General features: G+C 37.4%; 1 protein-coding gene across 3 annotated transcripts in view; it reads right to left on the bottom strand.

Annotated features, from left to right (window-relative positions):
* The window catches only part of BZW2 (basic leucine zipper and W2 domains 2), a 59,614-nt gene continuing 33,596 nt past the window's right edge, over window positions 724-26,741 (bottom strand). Inside the window, exons 5-12 of one of the 3 annotated variants that reach the window (XM_021102037.1) lie at window positions 24,578-24,643; window positions 20,306-20,441; window positions 17,031-17,140; window positions 12,468-12,638; window positions 10,616-10,762; window positions 9,187-9,325; window positions 1,877-1,999; window positions 724-1,189 (exon numbers count right to left, since the gene is read on the bottom strand). In XM_021102037.1, coding sequence (XP_020957696.1) covers window positions 1,161-1,189; window positions 1,877-1,999; window positions 9,187-9,325; window positions 10,616-10,762; window positions 12,468-12,638; window positions 17,031-17,140; window positions 20,306-20,441; window positions 24,578-24,643 — 921 coding nt within the window. In that variant the 3' untranslated portion in view covers window positions 724-1,160. 3 annotated transcript variants of the gene reach the window in all.

The following is a 26,741-nucleotide window of genomic DNA, read 5'->3' as shown; positions in this document are numbered from 1 at the left end:
CCATTTAACTTCATAATTCTAATTTTTATATAGGTGGTAAGGGAGGTAGATGAGAGAAGCTTGCCATGAATTGATGGGCTAGAAGAAATCAGACACACTTCCCTTTGATTTCCTGCCTTTCTCCCAAGGGACCATCCTCTAAAGGCAATGCATTCTAGATCTGCCTTTGTTTAGATGTGGCTCTCCCCTTCAGGTAGGTGTACTATATTGGCATTGATGAGTTTAAATTAAAAAAATAATAATAAAATAAGAGAAGGGCAATTGTGACAGGGCAGACTAGAAAGGAAAACCAGTATAAAAGAGAATTTGCCAGTAGAACAATTTCAGGAAAGAATATATATGAGTACCCAGGGCTAAGCTAGTTCACTTCAAGAGGTCAAAAAGCTATGACTTCTAATCATTCTTGGCTATAGTTACTCTGCCCTTATTATTTTCTGTGTAATGAAAATGACATTTTCACATGAATAATTATTATTAATAATATCAATTCATGGCATTAGTGCTAATGTGCCAGTATTTTGGGATTGATTTCTACTTCACTGTGAAGATAAGTAACATGTATTAGTTAATGATAATAAAAGGAACAGAGTTGTTCATTCAGAGTTGTTCTGAATGAACAAGAACCATACAGCATTGTGGATGGGGAAAAAAAGCCTAACACTGAAATGTCATCTGTTTAAGAAAATCAGGACAATAAATAAATATAAGCTCTGAAAATATAAGCCCAGATTTTTAAAAAGCCATTTATTTTAAAAAACTGGTTTGTCAAATCACATACACGAGCAGATACACAACTACCAAAGTGGCCCTGTAATAGACACCAGTGGGGCGTTCACCACACAGTACCTGAAAAATACAGCTAAAAAAGAGGAGTCTCTGGAGTATTTAATTTCAGATACCTACTGGACTCCCAGTTGAATGGCTTTAAGTTAGCAGATAGTGAGTGAGAGGTAGAGTCCCAAGTAAAACAGCTGATGCCTCAGGGCTCCATTTAAAAACAAAACGAAAACAAAAACCATTTCCCTCTTGCACAAGGGAAGCCTAGCCTATTTTTTTTTCCTCCTTTGTGAAAACAGAAGCCAAGTTTCTCTTCTCAAATGGTTCAGCATTCCCAGTAAGAGTGTTGTGTGGCAACCTAGGTATTGTGCTTCTAGAACCACCTAATTTTCTTCACCTTCCGATTCAGATTCTAGGAGAGAAGAAAGACAAAAGTCAGGTTGTTTCTTCAGAGACTCCTTTAAATAAGGTCATGAAAGAGCTTCTCCTCTACCCAACCCCCTGCTAAAAAAGATATTTTTGCCTAGGCATCCATTTACTAGATAAGAGAGTTGCACTCAAGGGCAGACAGGACACTTTTGCTCCTTTTCCTTTTTAAACAAGCTTTGCCTCTCTAAAAATGCAACATGCACATAAAAATTACTGGAGACTGTAACTACTTATAGCTTTCTGGATCATCTAAAATAAACTTTTCATGCTTAGTTGGATGAAGTCTCATCTATTAATGTTCTTTCACTTTGTGTTCCCATTTTAAACACCAGTCATGGGCAAAAATGCTAAAAGAAAATCTATTATCCCCTAAGTGTCATTAGGCCAAGTGTATTGTTTTCCTCCCGTGTGTGGGCTGATAATTTCTTCCTTTGTCCTCCATTGGGGCAATTTTAGAGGTTATGTTTTGCTTTGTTTATTATGCAGAAATTTTCATTGCCTCGATTCAGAAAGCAAGGCTAAAATGTGGGCAGAATGTTTGCTATGGAAGTCACCTCAGGAATTTTAGTTTTAGGAAACCAAGGCAAGTCTGTGGAAGAGGGAGCTATTTAGACATACAGTGAGAAAGGATATGTTAAGTTACCACCTAAGTTATTAAATGGAATCATACCTTCTTCTGCATTTTGTAACCATTCAACGAATTTCTTCATCTGGTCAAGAAAAACACTCTTGCCTTTGGCGACATGTGCTTCTTTGTACCATTTCAATATCGCTTCTTCACTCAGCACATCAGCTGCAATTTCAGATCAAAGATTTCGTAAGTGACTACATAAATGTCATGTTTTAAAGCAACTTCATGCCATATAGTTTAATAGAAAGCAATCATTTCAAATGTTAAAATTCTGTTATAATAGAAACTCATATACTGACACTTAACAGAAGACAAGAATCAAGCTCATTTCCATACAGGGCCCTAGGTACTTTAGTAGTGAGGGTAGTCAAAACTTTAGCAATGATGATAGAACTGGGAAATCTCTTACAGTGCTAATTTGGTGGTAGGAAAAATCTCTTACAGTGCTAATTTGGTGGTAGGAAACGGGGTTATTCTGTAATTTTGCCAATGAATCAGCAATTCCAGCATTTCAGAACATTCTGTGTTCTGCCAACTTCAAACACATCTTGATTAAGCAGCAACCTCAAATGATTGGTCTTTTAAGGGGATTTATTTTTAGGAAGAAAAAAAAAAAGGGCAACTGAAAAAATGTGGATAGGATGCAATAATATTAACAAATATAAAGATGAGCTTCCTGGGTGTATCATGGGACCAATACACACATAATCCAAAGGTTTACACTTACTCTATCACCAATGTCCTTAATTTCCCACAGCATATCTAAATCCCTTGAGTAATGTTTTCCTAGTACACCATTAGGAGAAAAACAGGGACATGGTAGGTAGACTTCCTCTAGGTTTTTTTTTTTTTTTTTTAAACAAGAAATGTTATGTATGTTAACTGTCTATGACCTAAAACTCTAAATTCCATAAATATGCCTCCATACCCTCAAAATACCATTAACTTAGGATATTTAATGTTAAGAACTGGGAGGGGAATATGAAAACAATAGCCTACATATTCTGCCAATGTTCTAAGGAGTTGTCTTTGGGGGCTTCGGAGTGGGAAATGAGATGGAAAACAGATAAAAAGGATTTATTATTGTCCCCAGTGCCTGCTCAATCCATTGCAAACGCTGATAAATCATTCTAATAATGTTTTTGCAGTTAAAAAACTTTAACTTATGAAAACAAGAGAAAGGACTTGATACTATTTTCATTCAAAACATCACTGATCTTTTCATAACAAAAACCTTGTTTTTTAAAAAATTAATAATTGGTTCAGACTCAATGGAAGAGACTGAATTGACTAAAAAGTGCACATGATTAATTTTAGAAAATACAAAGTTTTATTTTTTTACGTGATCAATAAATACACTACATTTTGCAAAGGAAGAAGGAAGTCTGGATTTATTCATTTATGAGGACTAGACAAGAAATTATAATTAGGAGCCCTAAAGAATTACTCTTAGCTTCTAGTCTTTGTTTCTTCTGTTTTGCAGCTCCACACTCTCCACTCACAACGATGGAAGAACTTTCCCACCTCTTGCCATCAAAGCCCAGTTTTCATAGCGATGAAAGAGCAGCCCGAGGAAGTGACTTGTTACTGTGCAAGACTGCTTTGCAGAAATTTTTCAGGAATACTAACTAGTTCAAAAATGGATTTACAAGTCCCTTTTATATAGTTTGTTTTTATAACATCTTTAAGATGTCTGTGATTTAGACCAGTAATTTCCAAACTGTGTTGATCATGCTCCCCTATTAGTAAGACAATTTTGAGCATGTACACCCAACATATGTATATTTTGGGGTTTGTAAATCATATGCATGTACTATATAGCTACTATTGTTAATGTCCTAAGACAAACTATAGGGTTAAACATGCAAAGGGAAATTCTATTTTTCCTCCTTGCCTTAATAAATCATGTTATGGTACAACATAAAGGCTGGAAAGGTGAAGAAGAGTATAGTTTAGCGATACCCTTTGTCTCAGGTTTTCCTTTTGAAGGTTAAGAGCTCAATCCTGTGTTTTATTGCCCCACAGAGGCTGAAAGAGGCCATGCAAGTACTAGAATCCCCATCAGTGACTGTGCTTGTGAACAAGACAGTACATGACAGGTAACATTATCGGATGTACTATCCGCTGAAAATCAGACAAGCTGTGCAGATCAGAGGTCTTAGAAGAATCTAATTTGGTAATACATACCTGCTACAACTAAACTTCTAGTGCTAGAGGCATAAATAATAAAGAAGGGACTGAAGCAACTACATAGGGCAACATTGAGGCAAAGCATGAACACCAAAAATTTTAAGAAATTTAGAGTTCCCATCATGGCACAGCGGAAACGAATCCGACTAGGAACCATGAGGTTGCAGGTTCGATCGCTGGCCTCACTCAGTGGGTTAAGGATCTGGCATTGCCATGAGCTGCGGTGCAGGTCACAGACACAGCTCCAGATGCAGATCCATTATTGTGACTGTGGTGTAGGCCAGCTGCTATAGCTCCGATTCAGCCCCTAGACTGGGAACTTCCATTTGCTGTGGGTGCAGACCTAAAAAACAAAAACAAACAAAAAGTTTTAAGAAATTCAATTTTTCTTTAGTCAAAATGAACTAACTAAACTGAAAAGGAAGGAACTCTTTTGACAAATGAAGGAGAGAACTTTTTTTTTTCCACTAAGGAAAGTAGGGAGAGGAGATCATTAAAACTGAGAGACTGAAGATGACAAAGTGTTGGGATCTTCCAGAAATGCCAACCAGGACCCAGGAGGATCAGCAACAGTACAGGAAGAAAGGAAGACATTCTACAGAGCCCCTCAAATTACAATACATTTTCCTCCTTCTATTTTGCCAACTTCTTCATCTTTGGTGAAATACTTGTGTCCCTTGAGAGCCTTCCCTTTTCCTTGTCCAAGTTAGTTTCATCCTTCTACTTCTCATCAGCATCTACCCACATAAGCCTTATTTTAGTCAATAACATGGTGATTGTGAGTCTTGATTTTATTCTGAAATTCAGGGAGTCGGGGACTATTTTGTTCATCTCATTTCTAGCATTTAACACAAGACTCATTATTTAGTGTGCATTCAATAAAAGTAAAATGGACAAATTGATTAACATGATGAGAAAAAAACTACAATTTCAAACTTGGGTTTTCGGAGTTCCCATCATGGAACAGTGGTTAATGAATCCGACTAGGAACCATGAGGTTGTGGGTTTAATCCCTGGCCTTGCTCAGTGGGTTAAGGATCCGGCGTTGCCATGAGCTGTGGTGTAGATTGCAGACGTGGCTCAGATCCCGAGTTGCTGTGGCTCTGGCGTAGCTCCAATTAGGCCACTAGCCTGGGAACCTCCATATGCCATGGGAAGCAGCCCTAGAAAAGACAAAAAATAAAAAAATAAAAAATAAAACTTGGGTTTTCACATGGGTTAAAACGTAGACAGAGAATTGCAAAGCTTTAGGTAATGTTAGTTATTTAAATACTTAAGTTGAAAACTAGGTCATTTGAAGCTAACGAAATTCAGGATATTTTATTAGAGGTGTCACAAAGGGACACAAGTCAAAAATAACTTACTTTAAGAATGATGGGACCATAAGGTAAGAAGGCCACTAATCTTTTTTTTAGAATGAGAATAAGATACTTCTTTTAGAAAAATGTGTGTGAGGAACAGAATTTAACCTAAGAAGTATCTGCAAGCAATAAAAGCTATGACAGAGATACTAAGGGTACTTGAGAAGGTAGTTTTATACTTTTCAGACTTATATGCTGAGAATGTTGGACTTAGCTTTAGGAAGAAAGGAAGAAAAATTATTTTAGAAAGTGAATAATGTGCTATCTGAAAAGCAGTGATGGATTTACCATTTTTCCTTACTACTTTAAAAACACAAAAAACCTAGATTCTTGTAGAGTTCCTGCTATGGTGCAGTGGGTTAAGAATCTGACTTCAGAGGCTTTGGTGGCTATGGAGGCTCGGGTTCGATGCATGGCACAATGCAGAGAGTTAAAGGATCCAGCGTTGCCACAGTTGTGGCATAGGTTGCCTCTGTGGCTCAGATTCAATGCCTGGCCCCAGAATTTCCATATGCTACAAGTACGGCCATAAAATAAAAAATACAGCTAAAAATCTAAATTTTAATACAAAAAGTAATCTTCACTAAATGACCAATCACCACTTTCTTCTTTTATTGCTTAAAAGCATTATTTATTCATTTTTATTCCATTTTATACAAAATATCTAAATTACATTCATTTAAGTAATTAAGTTTTCAAAGGGGACATGAATTTCTGTTATCCTCAAGTTCTAGAAATAAGGGAAAGGTGGGTTTTTGTAATAGAGACATTAAAAAGGGAAAAGAGAGATGACCTCCATTTCCATTTTTGGAAGGCTGCTTTAAAGCAAAATGTTCCTTAAATAAATAAAAGGGATCCACACCACTACATAAAAGAAGCAAATAAGACACAATTTGATTTGTATAACGTGTATGTCTATGGAATTAATGGTAAGTATAATCTTAACCATGTTACTATAATTAATGGGATTTGTCAGTTCTGGCATTCATACCCTTTTTAGACTAGTGGTCCTGGACCATGACCTGGAGATGTTTTAAAACACAAATTTGAGGGCCCAGGCTGGACCCACGGAATCAGATTCCTGGGGGAATTTGTTTTAACAAACTCTTTACGTGGCCCACTTGCACACAGCACTAGGAAAAGAGAGCTTTAATACACGCTGTTTCTCAAGCCTCCTGAGGCAAAGGAAATACACAAGAGCATCCAAATCCTCATTGAAACAAATGAACTATACGGCTCTTAGTACAGAAGTGTTTGTTGGATGAAATAAAGTCAAAGTGAAAACTAATGTTCAAAAAGGAAAGTAACACAGTAATTCTCCCAACAGTGATGTGGAACAAACATTCCTTGGGGATTCCAAGTTCTCAAGAGAAAAAATGCAATCATTTTTTTCCAGAAAAACAGACTGTATGTACAAATGGGTTGAAAATTATAAAGTTACCTCTAAAATGACATTTACTTTTAACTTTTCAGTGATGTAGTTTAGATTTCCATTTGTAAAAGTTTCCTGATTTTGTTTCCAAAAATAACTAAGCAAGAATAAAATTGATGTTGATACTTGCCTTCCTATGTTCCCTTGGGCCTGCTCATACTTGCCAAAGTCCTCACTAACTTAAATCATTCTATTTAAAAGCTGATCACCTAATTTAACCAATGGACTAAGGAATAGCTAATGCCTCTTCTTTTTACTTCTCAGTGCCCGCTTCTTGGTTATTTTATAATTACAGCTTCTTAATTGATTGGGGCTGAAGAATAGGAAATAAAGCAACCAGTTTTGCTAGCTGTCAGGAGTTGTTATAAAAAGTATAATGGAAAAGGATGTTGATATTCATTAATGATTAAAATGAGAAACTTGAAGGATTTTATGGTGTTTTTTTTGTTTGTTTTTTGAGGGTCACACCTGTCATATATGGAGGTTCCCAGGCTAGGGGTCTAATCAGAGCTGTAGCTGCTGGCTAAGCCACAGCCACAGCAATGTCAGATCCTAGTCGCGTCTGTGACCTACACCACAGCTCACAGCAAGAGGTGAAAAGAGGTGTCGCTGCAGATGAGACACAAACAACTATGTTTCACTTAAAGAAAAAAAGATTTTGGTGAGAGACACTAGTAGTTGGTTTGGTTGGCTATTAAATGATAAAGAAATTGTGTGTTTAGGCTGCTAGTTTATAAACAGTTTGCTTTTCTGTAGTGGAAAATACTGACCACTTATGAAGAAAATGTGAAATCTACCCCCACAGACCTTTTTACCCGTTTAAAATGGAGCTAGCTAATGTGTCCAGAATGGCTGCTGCCTCAGGGGACCCTGATTTTCTTTCTTGTCTGCTGGGTACCATGGGTGTGTGGGCAATAGGACTTGCAGGTTTGGTTCTACTGGGCCACCTAAATTTAAGACACTGCTATACAGGAGTTCCCATTGTGGCTCAGCGGTAACGAACCCAACTAGCATCCATAAGGGTATGGGTTTCATCCCTGGCCTTGCTCAGTGGGTTAAGGACCCAGCATTGCTGGGAGCTTTTGTATAGCTTGCAGAAGTGTCTTGGATCTGGCATTGCTTCGGCTGTGGTATAGGCTGGCAGCTGCAGCTTTGATTTGACCCCTAGCCTGGGAACTTCCATATGCTGTAGGTGTGGCCCTAAAAAGACATCCCCAAAAAAGACAGTTATTTCATAACCACATCCAAGTGGGGCTAATTCAGATTGAGCCAGAGAAAAGCACCTACTATTGAACTTCAGTTGGGACTTGGCAGTCATCACATTCTCCCACTAACAGAAAAATTGTGCCAAATAACCTCAAGTGCCGGGAGAGCAAAGTATCACCCAAACGCCTGGGGGTAAGATGTATGCAGCTAAGGAATCTGGCTAGTCAACTGAAACTCTTTGTGAAATGCTATTAAATATTTTAAAAAACAGCGATTAATCAATAATGTAAAGGTTTTATATTCCAAATGCCAAAACTGTCATTCAAAACAGACAAATTTAAGAACACATGAAAAAGAAAAGGAACATTTGGCTGGTACTAATTCACATTTAAGTTCTTTTCTGTTTTATGCCATTTAAGATTGTAGTAACTCCTAATAAATGTTTCATAATGTTTAAAATGTACCATTTCTTAAGCGTTCCTTTCCCTACCCTAATAAAACTACATAAACCTAGGCCAAAAAATAGTCCAGGATCATTTTTTATACACTAAAGGTACTGAGAGTGAGATCAGTCAAAACCCTAATAGCATTCATTTTTAATAAACTGGCAGTGCCAGTTGTCATGGCAACCTAATCCTTATAAATACAATGAAAACACAGTAAATGTCAAAGTCTAAAACTAGTCATTTCCTTGGAAAACAGGAGAATGGCTGGGCCAAGTAACTAAAATACAAAGTAAGAAGCTAATTGCTTCAGTAATTTTAAAGTCAGCTTTATGGCACCTGCAAAGGTCTGAACATACTCCACAAAAACATTTGGGAATCACTATTATTAGAGCTAATCCTTATAATTCAAAAACAGATCTTATTTTACTGTAACTAGAGTCTTTTTCACCATTCCTCCTCACCAAAATTATAAGTTCATCACCAATCTTCTAGCAATTTCCACCAATAAGAAGTCCCCAGGGCCTAACCAGGATGGTTCTGAAGACCATGGTGTTTGCACCTTCTCTCTCTACTTAATGTGGCTGCCTCACTAAAACATGCAAAGATTAGCATGAACCCAGGTCTCTCTCTGCCTTAGCCCCTAGTCTAGTCCTCAAAGAGCTTCAACAAAACAGAGGGACATACAGTGGCAGAACAGCATGCATCCATACACACCTTTATAAAAGAGAACCACGATCTTCTGAAAGGCTTTCATAAAATGGATGTTGTCATAACAGTATTCTTGAACCTTCTGGAGGAGGATCAGCTCTGACTGGCCTTGGGAGCTGAATACAGCCAGGAGTGGAGCGTATTGCTGCAAGAGAAAGTGGGGAGTGAAACCGTACACTCTCGTGGGAGGTTGCAGAGCTGACACCACTGAATCACAACAGTAATCTGGAGATCTGCCCAGAAAAATTCACTTTTAAGATCTTTATTATCATGTGGTGTCCAATTAAAATGAATTTTTTTTGGGGGGGTCTTTTTAGGGTCGCACCTGTGGCATACAGAAGTTCCCAGGCTAGGAGTCAAATCGGAGCTGTAGCTGCTGGCCTATGCTACAGCTCGTGGCAACGCCAGATCCTTAACCCACTGAGCAAGGCCAGGGATCGAACCTGAGTTCCCGTGGATATTTCATTACCACTGAGCCACAACGGGAACTCCAGTTTTGTTTTAATATCCTAGCAGCTTATCAGATTTTTCACTCAACTCCCTAAAAGAGACTAAATACTAAATTCTGACTAGATTAGAGTTTTTTCATATTATTCTCTTCATTCCACATGACCTTGGCTTTCAGTTGCTGACTGATGTATAGCTCCTGTTTTCTCTATGATCTCCTCAACACTTACCTCCTCCTCTGAGCTTCCCATGATCAACTGAACCTGCATAGGCTACTCCTTGCTCTGTTCTTCTAAACATGGGGAGTTATTGTCAATTTGCATCCTGTCTAGTTTATACTAGTCTTTCACTTCCCAATTGAGTGTAAACTCTGAAGGCAGGCTCTAGGTCTTCTACATGTCTCAACACAATTTTCTAGGGAGCAGACAATAAAAGCAAAAATATATGTATCCCCACCTAAAAACATACAATTTATGGAAGATCCCTTGTGGCACAGGAGGTTAAGGATCCAGCATTGTCACAGCTGTGGGGCGGGTTTGACCTCTGGCCTGGGAACTTCCATGTGCCACAGGTGTGGCGACCACTCCCTCCCAAAAAACATTTAAATAATTTATACAATCAGCTGACTTCTTTCACCACTCATCTCTAAATCCTAATATCAACTTGAAGTTTATTTAAAAATGCTCACTGAGAATTTCTGTCACATAGAAGAGAAGAAGAAGAATATAGTTAGACCATATTTCTCTTGAACTATTGAATATATGACTCCTCTGTGGATTTTCTGAGTGTTACTTTTATTAAGAATGACCCTTAGATATTTCACAAGCTCTTACACCTGAAACATTTTAGGGAGTGGCAAGTTTGAAATGAAAAACATCAGGAAATAGTATGTTTGGCCTGAGTCTGGGCACACTACAGACAGGACCCATCTGTCACACTGTGAAGGGCTGCAGTTGGCCTGCAGCTTAGACTGCTCCCAGTCAGGTACCTTCAGGTGCTTGAGGGCCTGCTCGGCAACAAGTTCCTCCTTCTTGTTCCACTCCACAGCGTTCATGATACAGGTCCATAGGAGTCCAATCACCGCTGTCTCCGGAAGATCATTCCTCTTCATTTCTTCTTTAACGTAGAGCACCACCTGCATTGCATGGAGACAAGAGTCAGAGAGTAACAGGCGGCTGGGGAGCTCCCCTCTCGCTGAGCCTGGTCAGATACAAATATTCTGCTCCCTTCCTGGCATATACTCTCCAGTTACCAGAGGGAGGAAAAACACAATTTGTTCTCAAAGATTTATTTTTAGTTCCAAAATTAATAGGCTTAACTCTGGCCAGGAGCTGCTGGTTAATAGGAAATAGGAGATAATCTTCATTTCTGAGGGCTTATTCTTTTTATCGGCAGGAACCCCTTTGAGTGGAGCAGGGCAGGAATTATTTAAACCAGTTTGACTTCGTGGGGTTTGAAGGAGGCAACAGAGCTGTGAATTTCTACTTTCAACCCTCAACTCTAAACCTCTTGATGACAAATGTCTTGGGTTTATATAAGGCCTTCTCTATAATTCATTCTTTAATAACCATTCTTGCTGGTCCTCATGCCCCATGTAAATAAAGATCAACGCAGCAACAGCAGCCCAGCAGGCTATTTCCTCTTCAGAATTACTTTTAAATATGCACTTGTATCCTAAAATCTGATGCTATGGTATAAAATCTGCTGAACAATGTATTTTATACCACTTACTGGGGAAAAAAAATCTTTCTCCTTTTGAAATAAAACTACAAAGAGGTGAGGGCCTCACAAATGATTAAAAACCATAATATATTCAAGTGTACTACTTTGTGAGGAGAACAACTATTTTTTTCCTTTGGGGGGGTGGTGGTGAAAACGCATTGCTTTCTTTCCTACTGGCCTGGGTTGCAGAGGATCAGCAATGGGTTAAACAGCCTTTGAGAAGACAAGGAACTGGGATGTTCCAGTCCCCCAGCTGGCAGGGGAAAGCTGCAAAGAAAGGTGCTATCTCTGTATGTAAAAGTACTGAAGTGTTATTTGGTTTGCTTTTCCCCCATGGAAAATCATGTTCACTTGCTTAGAAAAATGTTATTGAATATATCGCTGACCTTATTGCCATGAGACTTAGGACCAACACCTCCACCTGCTGGACAATGTCAGTCTGCAATTCTCCAGGCTTAAATCCCATAACGTGCCCAGCAAGACAGAGAGCACGCAGGGTAGTGAGGGCTTGGGACTTGGGAATAAATGGCAAAAGAAAAGGACACTTTATGCAATTTTTAAATTGTGATGTAGAAGTTTTTAAAGTTCAAATAGGAAGTTTTCTTCAGGCATGACTTGAAGAAGATACAGTCACAGCCATATGGACTTTAGCTACGCAAAAATGTGGAATTTACATTATGGGATTATGCAGCTATTATGAGTGGGAGCCAACAGGCCACTGGTTCAACTAGTCTTTTCCTGTAATATGAATATAAAATCAACCCTTTTGTTTGCCTTAAAATTAAGACTTACATACATTAACCCAGTACTTAATACCATATTATGTAATCTGCAATAAATGGGGAAAGCACCATAAAATGGGACATACTGATAATGAATAGTAAATCTCTTGGACAGATGAAATATTTTGACAACCACAGCAGCCTGGTAGACAGCCCCTTGTGTGGAAATAACCATTAATTTCTGGAACTTCCTGGAGGATTCTGAATCAATACTTTGAAATTGAGCTAATGGTATAAAAAGAGCATCAAATTCACAATAATAGACAAAGAAAGGTCTCCTAAAGGAAGGTAAAGGTGCTGCACGGGCTCACGGCAATGTGAGCCCACGGTCCCCACCTCCTTGATGGGGCATTCCTGAGAAAGACGCTCTTGGAGCTCCTTCTGCAGCTCCTTCCTGGTGCCCAGGGACTGCTGGACTCTGAGGAAGTCAGAAAGCTCCTTCAGACCTGCGTCAGTGAAGTATTTAGCAAAATGATCCACACTCTGCCTGTTAACTGGAAAGAGTTCCTGAGAGAGAAAAGAGATACTGTTATACAACAAGCTATTCAAATTCCAGCAAGCATAAAGAACAAAATTTTCATATTAAAGTAGCACTTAGAATATCGCCTATTTGGAAAAAAAAGGATTGGTTTTTCAAAAGAATAAATCTTGGGCTTACATTTTTAGCATTTGCTAAGCACCTTCCAAAATTAGGCAATCTGACAAAGAAAGAGAATAGAAAATGCTAAGCAACTTACATAAACTACTTTCCCTCATTTGGAAACTGTTATTCCCCTTTTTTTTTTAACTTTAATCAAAGTATTAGCATGTATAAATACAGAGCTAAACTTGCTAAATTAAATACAAATAGCATGATAACTCTGAATAACATATGGATTGTTTTAAACTCACAGGAAAAAAACCATTAATCACTGTTTCCTTAATTATGAGTTAACAGACAAAGGCTAGTTTTTGTAATGTTGAAATGATTCAAGATATTAGAAAACAACACTGACTATTATCATCTCAAGGACCTCTATTCACATTCTAAGAAAATGCTATTATTCTAAAAAACTAGCTCAAGAGCTAAAGAGAATTTTTGTTATATCTGTTAATGATGGTGGCTCTAAATTATGTTCATGGCCAGATCTAATGTAAACCTGCCCTATCAACTCTTCAATTCATTACATAATTCTGCTGGAAATTTTTAAAAAGAGCAATACACTATAGCTGCTGTCATATTTTTCCCTCATTTCCATTTCACCTTACACAGTTTGGCAGAGTCTTAGTAACAACACTTAGTCATGTTCTAATTCTGTGTGACTCCAACACCCAACTAAGAAAGTAAGGCAGTTTTCAAGCTCTTACATTTTTCAGACTGCTGCAGAGTCTACAAAATAGATCCAAACTTTTATGATGGTTAGATTTGAGTGTGCATGTGTGTGGTCAATGGCTATGTGGCTTCAATAAAAATCTCAGCAGAAAAAACTGTCATGAGTTTGCCACCAGGTATAGTAACAGATCCAGATGGCTTCTATGTCATGACTCAAATTTCAATAGTCTCTATATCATCATCCATAATTTGCCTTGATGAGTCATGAGTTTCAAAATGTCAGAGCAGAGCTGGTGGGAGCAGCTATCAAACACGCATTTGTGTTAAAGCAAACATTTCAAACCTGAGTGAAATGTTGTCACCAATATCTGTTCTAGCTTTGAAGAGGTCCTCCAAATTTGAGGGGCAGGGAACTAATTCAATATTGGATTTCTTCTGTGAACCAAGATGTGGTGGGCAGATTACTCATACTTGTGTAATATATTAATTTTCATAGAAAAATAAACTGTCTTAACAAGGTTAAGCAGCTTGACCCATATTACGCAGCAGGAAATATTTAAGGACATAGCTATGCAATCCCCAAAGGCAATAATTACTCTGCTACTCATGTCAGCATTCAATATTCAACTTAGGAAGAATGTGACTACAAAGTCTGATCAAAGATTATGTTTAGAGTAATATGTCAAACATGTTATTGGTGGTTTATTTATGAATGATATCTAAAGTCCTTATGAATGATACATAATATAGTGAAAATTACTATTGAGGTTAAACTGAGGCAAAATCAGTGTAAATCAGATTATGACATTTACAAACTTGGAACGTGGTCTGCATTTGTTAGAAAAATCCTACCCAGGTACAAAACTTCTATCACCTTATCCCTAAGTTACAGTCTCTCTGCTTCTGCCCTTTGTTCCTGAATCTACTCCCAATGCAACAGGCAGTGATTCTGTCAAAACCCCAAATCACACTATGCACATGCTGCAGAGAAGTCTCCCCAAATTTCCTATCTTACTCAGAATAAAGGCTAAAGTTCCTGGATGATATAGGACCCACTATGAGTCTTAGCTGATCGTCTACACTTTTGCTCTTGCCAGGTACCCTCTCTCTTGCTGACCTGACACATCAAGCCTCAAAGCCTCTGCATTTGCTGTTGCCTTTATCTGGCATCCTCTTGCTGGAGCTCCCCAGATAGCTCACTCCCTGACACAAATGTCACCTTATCAGAGAGGACTTCCCATAGTGCAATGGATGCACCTCGGTGCTTCCTACTAAGTGTTTTCCTCGGAGCACTTTTCACTTTTTCTTACACCATGTATTTAATTGTTTATTTCACTTCCTGCCTGTCCTGCAATAGAATGTAAGGTCCATAAAGGCAAGGGTCTGTTGTTTGATTTCTTTAGTATCTTCAGCTCCTAGAAAAGTTTCTGGCCAATGTCTTGATCAGTGTTCCCTGTTCCAGGGATGGGGAAATGATGTTTCCCATCTCCTCTATCCTCAGAGTTGATATGTACTTTTCTTGCTTCTATATTACAGAGGGAGGTAATTGCTAAACTTTGAGAATACGCTACTTTTCCCCAAAATGTGCTAACACAGAGAACATTTTGTTATATGTGTTAATGAAACAAAAATTTCCTCCGTGATGATAGAATGACCCTATTTCCTCATTCATTTGCGAGTCAGCAAATACCAGGCAGGCACGGTCTAGTGTGGACGGTCACTGTGTCCTCACAGAGATTACAGCGTTTCTGGTAGAAACTGCCACCTATGCTTTTCATATTCAATTATATATATAGACGAAGAAACTGTAAGAACAGTTAAATGAGATGAGTCTTGTGCTAAGTTGTAATAGACTGTATCTTTGTTTCTATCATTCAACCCCTCTCCTTTAAACACTTGTTTAAATGAAGCCCCTCCTTGCTACACCTGCCTTCACAGCTGGAGAACTAGCCCGTACGTGGACTAAATCTTCCCACCCCACTGCCAGGCTTCTCAGTGACTTCTTTTGGCCAGAGAAAGTGAGCTTTTAAAGCACCAGAAGGGCTCACATCAGTCTATGTTCCTGCCCTCTGCCATGAGGCTAGAATAGCGCACATGGGAGCTTCTCCTTTAGCCTGAGTCCCAGAACAAAGCAGCATGTAGATCTCAGCAGGGCCTTACCAAGATACAGCTAACTCACAGAATCAAGGACAGGAATATGCTCCTTCACAGGAACTTCCACCCACATCAGCAACCTAATGACTTGTCTTCAATAACTGCCATAGCTTCTAGGACTGTGCCTGGCACAGAGCAGGCATTTAAATATATGCTGAATGAAACTTTTTATCAGTGGCAGAAATTAATAAGAATCATACTTATTTTTATCATATTCTAAAGACTTCTGAGACACAAATAGGGATATTTTAAGGTAAACTTCAAGAGATAAAGCAATTTTAAATCATTGAAAATCCAAGAGTTTACAGTGAGTCAGATTTAGAATTATCCCATGGATCAATACCCTAGCACAGTAGAACACACTGGAAGAGAAACCAGATAAGGAACTAGATTAAGAGAAGATGGTAGGGGTGTCTTTTAATTTCAGACTTTGCCCTAAAATTGTAAAAAGAATTTCACTTGGAGAAAGCTCTGTCTTCTGCACAGCTGTTGCTTCTAGCAGAAAGAAATTATAGGGAGCAGATAGAAATTATGGGGACAAATACTTTTCTTGATTTTCTTTGAAAAATATAAAGATAGAGAAGCAAAAAATATAATCAAGCAATTGTGATAGTGGGAGCTTCAAATTAACTACAATTTACTTGTTTACTTTCTTAAATATCTTAAGTATTACCAAGGAATCTTGGTATAGATAAGGAGTCTTGTTAAACTTCTATTCTGTTAACAAACTAACCTATATATAAGATCAGTGTCACTCAACTACGACCCAAGGTAATTATAAATGTCTAATTAGGTGGGACAAATGTGACTTTAAATTTCATATTAAGGAGTTCCCGTCATGGCGCTGGGGTTAACAAACCCGACTAGGAACCATGAGGTTGCAGGTTCGATCCCTGGCCTTGCTCAGTGGGGTAACAATCTGGCGTTGCCGTGAGCTGTGGTGTAGGTTGCAGACGCGGCGCGGATCTCGCGTTGCTGTGGCTCTGGTGTAGGCCAGCGGCTACAGCTCTGATTTGACCCCTAGCCTGGGAACCTCCATATGCCGCAGGAGCGGCCCAAGAAAATGGCAAAAGACAAAAAAAAACAAAAAACAAAAAACAAAAAACAGATTTAAAATAAAATAAATTTCATATTAAAACTTCAAATTTCTATAGTTATTAGCTGCAAAGGAGTTAATTCTGATAAATGCTATCTTTATGTCAACAAACTTCCAAATTTGAAAGTCTCTGTATTTCCTATGACTCTTTAATTTTATCATTGCATTTATGTATTAAAATGGAATTAGGTTCTATCTGCCAAAAATACAGAAATAAAAGGAACCATGTTCCAATTCAACACAGACCCAGGCATTTCAGTTGTGTATTACATTGCAGGCATTGACAGAGCCACGGAAGAAGCATGAACATTTAACTCTTTGTCCAGACAAAACTTACAAGCAGCCTCTTGTCTAAGTTGGCTTTTCTCAAAGAGGAGGTAACAGAGTTGGCATCTTTTTCTGCCATCCATGCTTTAAAAAGCTTGACAGCAAATGAGGCTGCAATGCCTGTTTAAAAAAAAAAAGGGAGAGAAAAAAATTTTATAAGAAAAACCATTTGTGATGATGCATAAGTCAACATTTCCTATTAAGTAGACTGAGAAGAGTAAATTACTCAAAGATTTGATTTGGTACAAAGGAAAAACAGAAAGCTCTCTAGGCACTGGCACTGTACTATCCATTACTCAAAAGAGAACATTTTCATGAGACAGGTGGAGGGGGGAGTTAAATATTTTTCCAAGTTAAACTCTCTAGTTCCAACCTGTTAAAATTGTAAATCTATCTATCTATCTACTATCTTTACCTTGGTCAAAAACAGATTCAAAGCCAAGTGTTCTCTAGTGTTTTGCCCCTATTTCACCCTGTGGTTCACCAGTATTTTATATTTATAACAGTGATTCTGAGGCACAACAAATAAATCATGAGCCATAAAACTGAAATGTCAACATGTCAACTAATTTGCTGATAAATGATACCAGGGAAAGAACATTAATAGTGACAGGTATAAATAAATAAAGCTCGAGATGAACATGCATCATTTACTTTACAGTTTTACTTTTTGTAAAAAGCATTTTAAAATATTCATGAACTAAGCTATAAAAATGTCAGTGCTGTTTTAAGCTGAGATCTTTTCTGGGTATTTTTAGAGACATTTTAAAAATAACAATATTAATCAGGAATCCACTCAATCACATACTTGAGTGGATCTGATCCACTCAATCAAATACTTATAGTAGGATTTATTTCCAAATATAAATAATCAGATAACTATGAGACAGCTTTTCTGTGAACACTCTAAATGTCTAAGTTAATGTTGCATTTATTTAATGAAAAGTTGAGTAGTTGAAATATTAAACTGATTTTTCTGAATTGAAGGCCTCACTATTGTTAGTTTGGCAATCTCAGCTTAACCTCCTTTGTCCATGGCACCCCCCCTGAAAGCTACTACTGGGCTAATCATGTGACGGATTTCAGCCAATCAGCTGAAGGCAAAATAAATTACCCTAAGATCAGAAGTGCTCTTCCATTGAACTTGAATGAAGAAGCATGTGCCATAATTGGACCAGAAGACTTCTTTTAAAGACTAAGGAAACCATCGTTGGAGTGATGCTTATGTTTTTTGATAATGGAGGAAAATACGTTGAGTCCTGAATGCTAATTGCTGTTCACCCTAAAGTCTGCTCTACTTTTACGTTTATTGTTACATAAGAAATAAATGTCTTTATACACCAATTTGAGTCTTATCTTCCAGTTACTTGCAGGTAAACAAATCCAATTTATATACATATAAGGTTTTATTCTGAATAGTAGGGAAACTAAGCCCCCTTCCCCCTCTATGACAATAAAACCTGTGTTATGAGCTGGGGAATTTTATGTTATCAACTGCTAACTTGAATTTTTAAGAATATCATTAGTTCATGAAGTCAACATAAAACTTAATATAAATTTATGTAATTAAATAAAAATAACAAATCTTACATGTAATCTGCATTGTAAATAAAGTATGCTTGAAATTAGGAATCTAAAACCCAGGCTCAAAACTATCATTTTGCATTAAAAGTATCTCTTAGTGGAAGGGTTTGAGAAATTTCTTTGTACTTGAGATTCTACTGAGTGGATGATTCTCCCTTAACCATTTGTTGAGTGGGAGGTTGGGGAAAAGGCATAATTTCAAAACGCCTTCCTATTTGAGAGGCAAAAGTTTAATGCTTTATTTCTAAAGATGGTGGAGTATAAAGGAAAACCATATGACACAGGCACTATGTCACTCTTATAATAAAGGTAAATTTTCTTCTCTTCTCCTATTTCCCTTTATATTTTATCATAAAAATTTTTAAACATTCAGAAAAGCCGAACAAATTGAACAATAAACACCCATGCACTCTAGGTACTAGAGCAGTTAATAGTTTGCTGTATTTGCTTTATCATGTGTCTATCCATTTATTCTTCTAATAATTTAATTTTTAGTACATTTCAAAGAAGTTTTATACATCATTTAGGTTTTTAATACAACCAGAAAGGCAATTATTTTCTGCTATAGGTGCAAGGGATAAGCTGGTGTAATTAATATTTACTGTTTATATTTTCTCTTGTTCTTCTAGTATAAAATGGCTAATACCATAAATAAAACATGAAATACCATGAATTCTCTTCAGGAAAATACTTTAAAGTGCTATAATACTAACAACATATTAATAACAATTAGAAAGTCTGAACTACCATAAATCTGAGGTATGTTAAGCTGAAAACTATAGAGAATCTCTAAATGTTATCATTCGACTCTCGATTTAGTACTCTTTTTCTCAGCTACAAGAAAACTGTAATTCATTTTAGTACAGACGTGAATGAGGCTCGGACTTCACATTTGTTGCAGTAAAACCAGATTCTGAGAAGAAACAAAAGCTCTTTCAATTTATTTTTAAGAAAAAAATAACTCTTTGTGTTGCATTATAACTTGAATATCATTATCCTCCTACTAGAAAAAAAAAAAGCCCACTTTTATTTTATTCTATAACCAACTAATTGTACATATGCTCATCATGCTTAATGCCTTAAAAATCAAAGCAAAACTCTGAGGCAGCCATTTGGACTTCTAAAATGGACATAATCAATATCTTAAAAAGATGATCTAAATGAACGTCTGAGCAGAAGATCCTGAGGGGAAACAGTTCAGAAGAATGGCCTGAACCAGGGAAACAGACATCAGTTTGGGGTGCATCTGGGAATGTGAAGGGGCATTTTCGGCTACTCAATGGAGGCGGGTGCTTTAGGCGGGCATTTTGTGCCTGAGGGCAAAGAGGTTAAATGTCCCACAAAGCACAAAAGAGTCCCTCACAATGAAGCATTGTCCCAACAAAATATGCCAGAAGGCAACTATAATGAGAGAAATGGTTTGGACCAGATTAACGTCAGGGTATCTGACTTAGGCACTGAGTGTTACACTGAAAATTCTAGTTTATTATTACTCTTTATTTGTCTCTGTATAGGTGTGCATATTTGTCTCCTAATTCCTACAATAAACATGTAGGATCCTTACTGTTTGAACACACACAGACTGTCTCCTACGTGGAGGATGGGCAGGTAGTAGATGACACTAAGAAGAGATATTAACATTTTCCTTTCTTTGGCTTTTCTTTTGACATCTGACAGGGAAGAAAACATGAGCATAAATACCTTCTTTGACTAAGCTGTCAGTGAAAAGACTGGTGAGGATGGTGGCAGGAAGGGTGCCGTTGCCCAGCAGAATCCCCGATAGCATTGCCAACTTTGTCTGCTCTGTTTCGGAAAAGGCTTTAAGGAAGAGGAGAAGCTGTGGGTCAAACAAAAGAAACCATGTCTATAAAGCAAAGGACTAAAGTAGGAAAATAATAAACAGAATGTCTATCCACAGCGAGATAGCATACAACTGATAAATTATGTGCAGCACTCTTATTATTCACTGGAAACACACATAGGTTCGACTACAATCTGGATGCTATAGAAAGGAAATTTATCAGGCATAGCTCCTTTCTTTCAAGTTCATCTATAACACAGCTATAGGTAACATTCATGGGAAAGAAAAAAGACATTTGGAGAGTAGTGTAAATAGGGCACATAAATAATTTACATTTGACTTACATATGACAAAGCATATTACATAATGTTCTCTGAAATATGTCATTGCCTTTCATACTTTTTTTCACTTCTTTGCGCGTTCCCTCTGCCCTTCCCGCAACAGAACTACCCATTTTTTCTTTGGGTTTATTATAACCAAAAAACCAAGAGAACAAAACAAAAACCAGAGTCAATACGTTTGACATCCAGCATATACTTTTTCTGAGTTCACAGCATATGAACTCCTTAAAATCACTCTTTAAAACAAGACTGCTGGGGAGTTCCCGTCGTGGTGCAGTGGTTAACGAATCCGACTAGGAACCATGAGGTTGCGGGTTCGGTCCCTGCCCTTGCTCAGTGGGTTAACGATCCGGCGTTGCCGTGAGCTGTGGTGTAGGTTGCAGACGCGGCTCGGATCCCGTGTTGCTGTGGCTCTGGCGTAGGCCAGTGGCTACAGCTCCGATTCAACCCCTAGCCTGGGAATCTCCATATGCCGCAGGAGCGGCCCAAGAAATAGCAACAACAGCAACAACAACAACAACAACAAAAAAGACAAAAAAAAAAAAAAAAAAAAAAAAAAAAAACAAGACTGCTGAGTAAAAACAGGGTTTTCTAATTTCTTGATGCCTCTTTTAAAACAATGAGATTTAAGCTAGGTATTTCTTGGATCATACAGTTTTACCACCAGCCCTAGTGATGAAATAATGGAAGACGTAAGATAAAGAAAAGTTCCTAGGAGAGAAAAAGACCTCTGCTGTGAGCTAGAAATAACAATTTTGTAATAGGAGGGTGACAATGTTGTTTGGGTCCTTCTGGTTCCAAGGCTGCCATCCTCTTATCCCAAAAGTAGGAAAACTGACAAGGTAACAACCCCAGAAAGGTTAAAAGGAAGCCAAAGCAAACAGGGTTATACCCCACTCCCCTTCTTGAATTCTAAGAGTATCCGGGTTTGTAGAATGCCCTCCTCTTTCCTAAACCTTTTCTACCTAGTGCTTTGACTATATTCCATGGCTATTTTCTCTGTTTCAATAAATCTTAGGCATGATATTGAGATTCTCCAGGGCCCAATATCACTATTGGAGGCTCTGCTGCCTTTTTCATTACTTTGCACCAACAAAAAGTTACTGGCACAATATAGGCTTATTAAGTGCTCTAGGGCCAATGAAATTCCATTAGCTCTGTGCAGTGGGTAGAATAATATTAATTTGCCATCCCCAACAGTTAAAGGATTATTATATCACAGAGAGGTTATGTGACTCTCCAAATATTTATATGATGAGTAAGCACCAGAACTAGAATCAAACTAATTTGTTTCCCTCCCAATTTATGCCTATTAAAGTCTCAATGATTTAAAAAGTCACTTTCTAAGTTCACAAGAAAAGTGGGAGTAAGGAAGGAGGCAATGTTAAAGCTCCAGAGAGGAGTTCCTGTCCTGGCTCTGTGGTTAATGAATCCGACTAGGAACCATGAGGTTGCAGGTTCGACCCCCGGCCTCGCTCAGTGGGTTAAGGCTCCAGCATCTCTATGAGCTGTGGTGTAGGTCGTAGATGTAGCTCAGACCCCACGTTGTAGACCCCTAGTCTGGGAATCTGGGAACCTCCATATGCCACGCAGGCGCGGCCCTAGAAAAGAAAAGAAAAAAAAAAAAAAAAAGGTTCCAGAGAGCACCAGAAATGGGGTTAAGAACTGACAAAACCAAAGATACTTTCTATCAATCTTTTTTCTTCTTATAAACAATAAGATTCAAGTAAATGATGAAAAATAGCCAAGATAAAAATATTAAAACTACTTGTTTAAGCATGTTAATATATTCATATTCATTAAAAAACTCAATAATAACAAAATGGTGCAAAAGTTATATATTTTCTTAAAATTACTACCCATATTGCTTAGCTATACTAATCGATATTAGTAACAGAATTTTCTTTAAAAATTGGGTGCACTGTGAACAATTAATCATTCTTAAAAGCATATTCAAATGAATCAAATAGAAAGGTTTCAAGGTTCAAATAAACTGAGAGAGAAAAACGAGAGATATTATCAGAAAAAGCAATAAGATATTTATTTAAATGCTTTACCACCATTTTTTTTATATTTACCCCTCTATTTTAATCAAGTACTTGTTTTCTAAGCACCTAGCAATATAAAGGACCATACTTTTTTCCATTTAAATGTTTTCATATTAAAAAAAAGTAATACATACTAACAGAACAAAATAAAAATGCGAATAATCTCATTAATCCTACTTCCTTAGAATTAGCATTATTGTTTAGATGTGTGTCCTTCCAGATTTTTAAATGCACTTATATATGTCTACATATAATAAATAACTATGTGTATAGGGACATGTTTTTACTGAATTATACATTGATCATAGCTAAATCCTTTGACTGGAGCAGATAGTCTTTGGAATAGTTTGTGTGCATTAATACTTAAAACAGCCTTGAGCCTCATTTCATTTTATTTCATTTTAAGTATAGTTGCTTTACAATGCTGTGTTTATGCTTCACTCCAAACCAAAAAAAAAAATTGAGACATAAAGAAATTAAGCAATTTGCCTAAGGTCACACTAGTACCAAATGGTTGCTTTTTCATTTAACAATTTATCATGGACATTTTCCTTTATTTCTCATTACTATGATGAACATCTTTATATAGATAGTTATATGTATCCATGCTGAAGGATTTCTGTAAGTGTGAGTTGACTCACAGAGGATGTAACTTTTATAAACATTATTTTACCGTGAAAATATTCTTTGTTATATATGAAGTCATCTCCTTTGCTACTTCCTTTGTTACTCTGTAGCATTTACCTTGCTGCTTACTACTTGCTTCCCTTTGTCCAAAATGGTTCCATATATAACAAAGGATATGAGATGACAAAGCAGCATACAAATCTGTAACAAGTTAATGTGATGACTGCTATACATAATACATGATATATGCAATATGATCATATATTACATCATATTAATCATGTATTATACATAGCAGTCACATGTACAAATACAGAAGCACCTCACGTTAGAATGAACAGTTGCAGAGTTTCCATTGTGGCTCAGTGGCAATGAATCTGACTAGTATCCATGAGGACACAGGTTCGATCCCTGACCTCGCCCAGTGGGTTAAGGATCTGGTGTTGCCGTGAGCTGTGGTAGAGGTTGCAGATGTGGCTCAGATCTGGTGTTGCCATGGATGTGGTATAGGCCAGTTGCTACAGCTCTGATTCAACCCCTAGCCTCTGACCTCCACATGCTGAGGGTGCAGCCCTCAAAGATTAAAAAAAAGGAACATGTGTGTTGCAATTGCTCACAAGAGAGCTTCTTTCATAAGGTGCTATTGTTTATTTGGCTACTTATTACAGGCCAGCTACTATACCTTATTGCTTATCTCATTTATTTCTACAACAACCATAAACTAAGTACCTTTATTGCAGCTATTTTGTAGATGAGAAAAACCACTGAGATTTACACCCAGACACTATTCCCAAAGAAGTGCTTCTACCCCCTTTGCTAAACAGCATCTTCTAAAATTAAAGAATTTTACTGAGTATTAGCTGCTATGCCACACTCTTTCACAAGCTTTAACTAACTACATATTCTATAAAACTATCCCTTTGAACAAAGCATGCAGCCTTACACTAAATATGAAGGAAAAGCTCTAGATTAATTATGTATTTCTTCCTACAGCTATAAGCTAATGATCTGTCATACTTATTTCTTCATTCAACAAACATTTATTAAAAGCTTATGGTGTCCATGGTACTTCTGGACTATCCTTGCATAAGCAAAATTTTTGTCCATCTTCATTTCATCATTTTAAGCAAATAAAGCATTACATTTGAATTTTTACCTTTTTCATTTCATCCTCAAATGCCTTTTCCAAATATTTGTATCTCCTGATGAGCTTATTGAAGACCTAAACATAAATAAGAACCAATCAATATTATGTAAATAATCTTATTTTATTTCATTTTTTTGTTTTTATAAGGCCACACCCTGTGGCATATGGAAGTTCCCAGGTGAGGGGTCGAATCAGAGCTGTTGCAGCCAGCCTACACCGCAGACACAGCAATGCCAGATCCAAGCCATGTCTGCAACCTACACCACAGCTCTTGGCAATGCTGGATCCTTAACCCACTGAGCAAGGACAGAGATCGAACCCATGTCCTCATGGATACTAGTTGAGTTTGTTACCACTGAGCCATGATGGGAACTCCCTATAAACAACTTTAAAAGGAAACAGAAGGAGGTGCAGAAACTCACCCTCATTTCCATATGGGTGTACACTAATAAAAATGTAGAGTTAAACATGTTCAGACTGTGATATGGGAACTACAAGCATTTCAAAGGAGTTATTACAACCTGGGGGAAAAGAAATTACAATTCACAGGTAGAATAAAACCAATGTATTCAAGAATATAACAGGTGAGAGACCAGACATAACTGATGAAAATAAAATGAAGATAATTTTAAAGCTTTGTAAGGCAGAGATTGAAAATAACTGAAATGAAGCGGATTACAGATATAATCACTTAGATACTAGATGGGATGGGGAGGAGATCAGAGTTCAGGGGAGAATCATGTTTCTTCTGCCCAGGTGAACGACACACACATGTTTTCAGCAGATGAGCAGTAGATTACTGGCCCTCCACAATCCAGTTAGAATTCTCAAGTAGGGTTTGGATCTGTATCAGTGGAATTCTGGACTCTTTTCTAAGTGGCATGATGTTTGCTGTGGATTGAATGTTTATTTTCCTTCTAAATTGATACACTAAAGCCCTAATCCCCAAGGTGGCTGTAGTTGGAGGTGGAACTTCAGGAAGTGGTTAAATGAGGTCATGAGGGTAGGGCCCTAATCTGATAGCACTGAGGCCTTGTAAGAGCCAGGAAGAGATTTCTCACCAGGATCTAAATCTGCGGGCACCCTGACCTTGGACTGCTCAGCCTCCCAAATTGCAAAACATAAAATTCTGTTGTTTAAGCCACCCAGACTGTGGTATTTTATTATGGCAGCCCGAACAGACTAAGGCAATCTTATTTAAATGAGGATTTGACAAATGTTATTTTAATAAATATGGAAATGGTTTGTGAATCCAACAACTTTCTCTTATACCTACATGATATATATGCTCATCTAAAACTCTGTGTTTATCCCTTAGTGATTAAGATGGAATCCAAGAGTAAAAACTATACCATTGCCCTTTAAGAGGAAAGAAGAATGGTTCAGACAGCAAACTAATGTGCAATAAGGAAAAAGAATAAACTGTGTTGAAATCCTACAAATTTGATTTCTAACTTGCACTAGCACTCACATACTCTTTACTGTGATTATTACCAGGAAAAAGAATTCTCCTTAACCCAGAATGATAAATCAAATCCCCACAGGTAAATGTCTACATAGGAAAGCAAAATCCACTATGCTACAAAAGCACTCTTCAAAGAACTAACTAAAATTAATTTCCACTCAAATCCATCTCTCTATTTCATTTCTCTCTCAACCGGACTACCCCACTGATCAGTTTTCCTGCCAGTCTATCAGTATACAATAACATAATAAACTCAGAAACAATGTGTTAAAGGTCTTTCAAATATAAGTATTCTACATGAAAAACAAAACTGTAAGTAAAAAGAAACTATCCTACTTAGATATAATGAAGAGGTGAAGTGTAAGTACATCTTTTTTATTTTCAGGTAAGAGGTAAAAGCAAACAAACAAAAAAATAACATAGCTCTATCTTTGTCTTATTATGAATTCAGCTAAGTATCTCTTCATATGTTTAAGACCTATCTAATACTCCTATTTAAAAAGCGGCCTATAGAATTTCTGAACCTCATATTTGTTTTGGGTTTTTCTTGTTTTTGTTGTTTTTTGGGTTTTTCTTTTTTTGCTTTTTAGGGCTGCACCTGTGACATATGGAGATTCCTAGGCTAGGGGTCCAATTAGAGCTACAGCTGCCAGCTTACGCCACAGCCACAGCAAAGCAGGATCCAAGCCATGTCTGTGACCTACACCA

This window comes from Sus scrofa, chromosome 9 (genome assembly GCF_000003025.6).
Source record: "Sus scrofa isolate TJ Tabasco breed Duroc chromosome 9, Sscrofa11.1, whole genome shotgun sequence".
Classification (NCBI taxonomy): domain Eukaryota; kingdom Metazoa; phylum Chordata; class Mammalia; order Artiodactyla; family Suidae; genus Sus; species Sus scrofa.
Note: the sequence above shows the minus strand (reverse complement) of the source record. Positions and strands in the feature narration are given on the sequence as shown.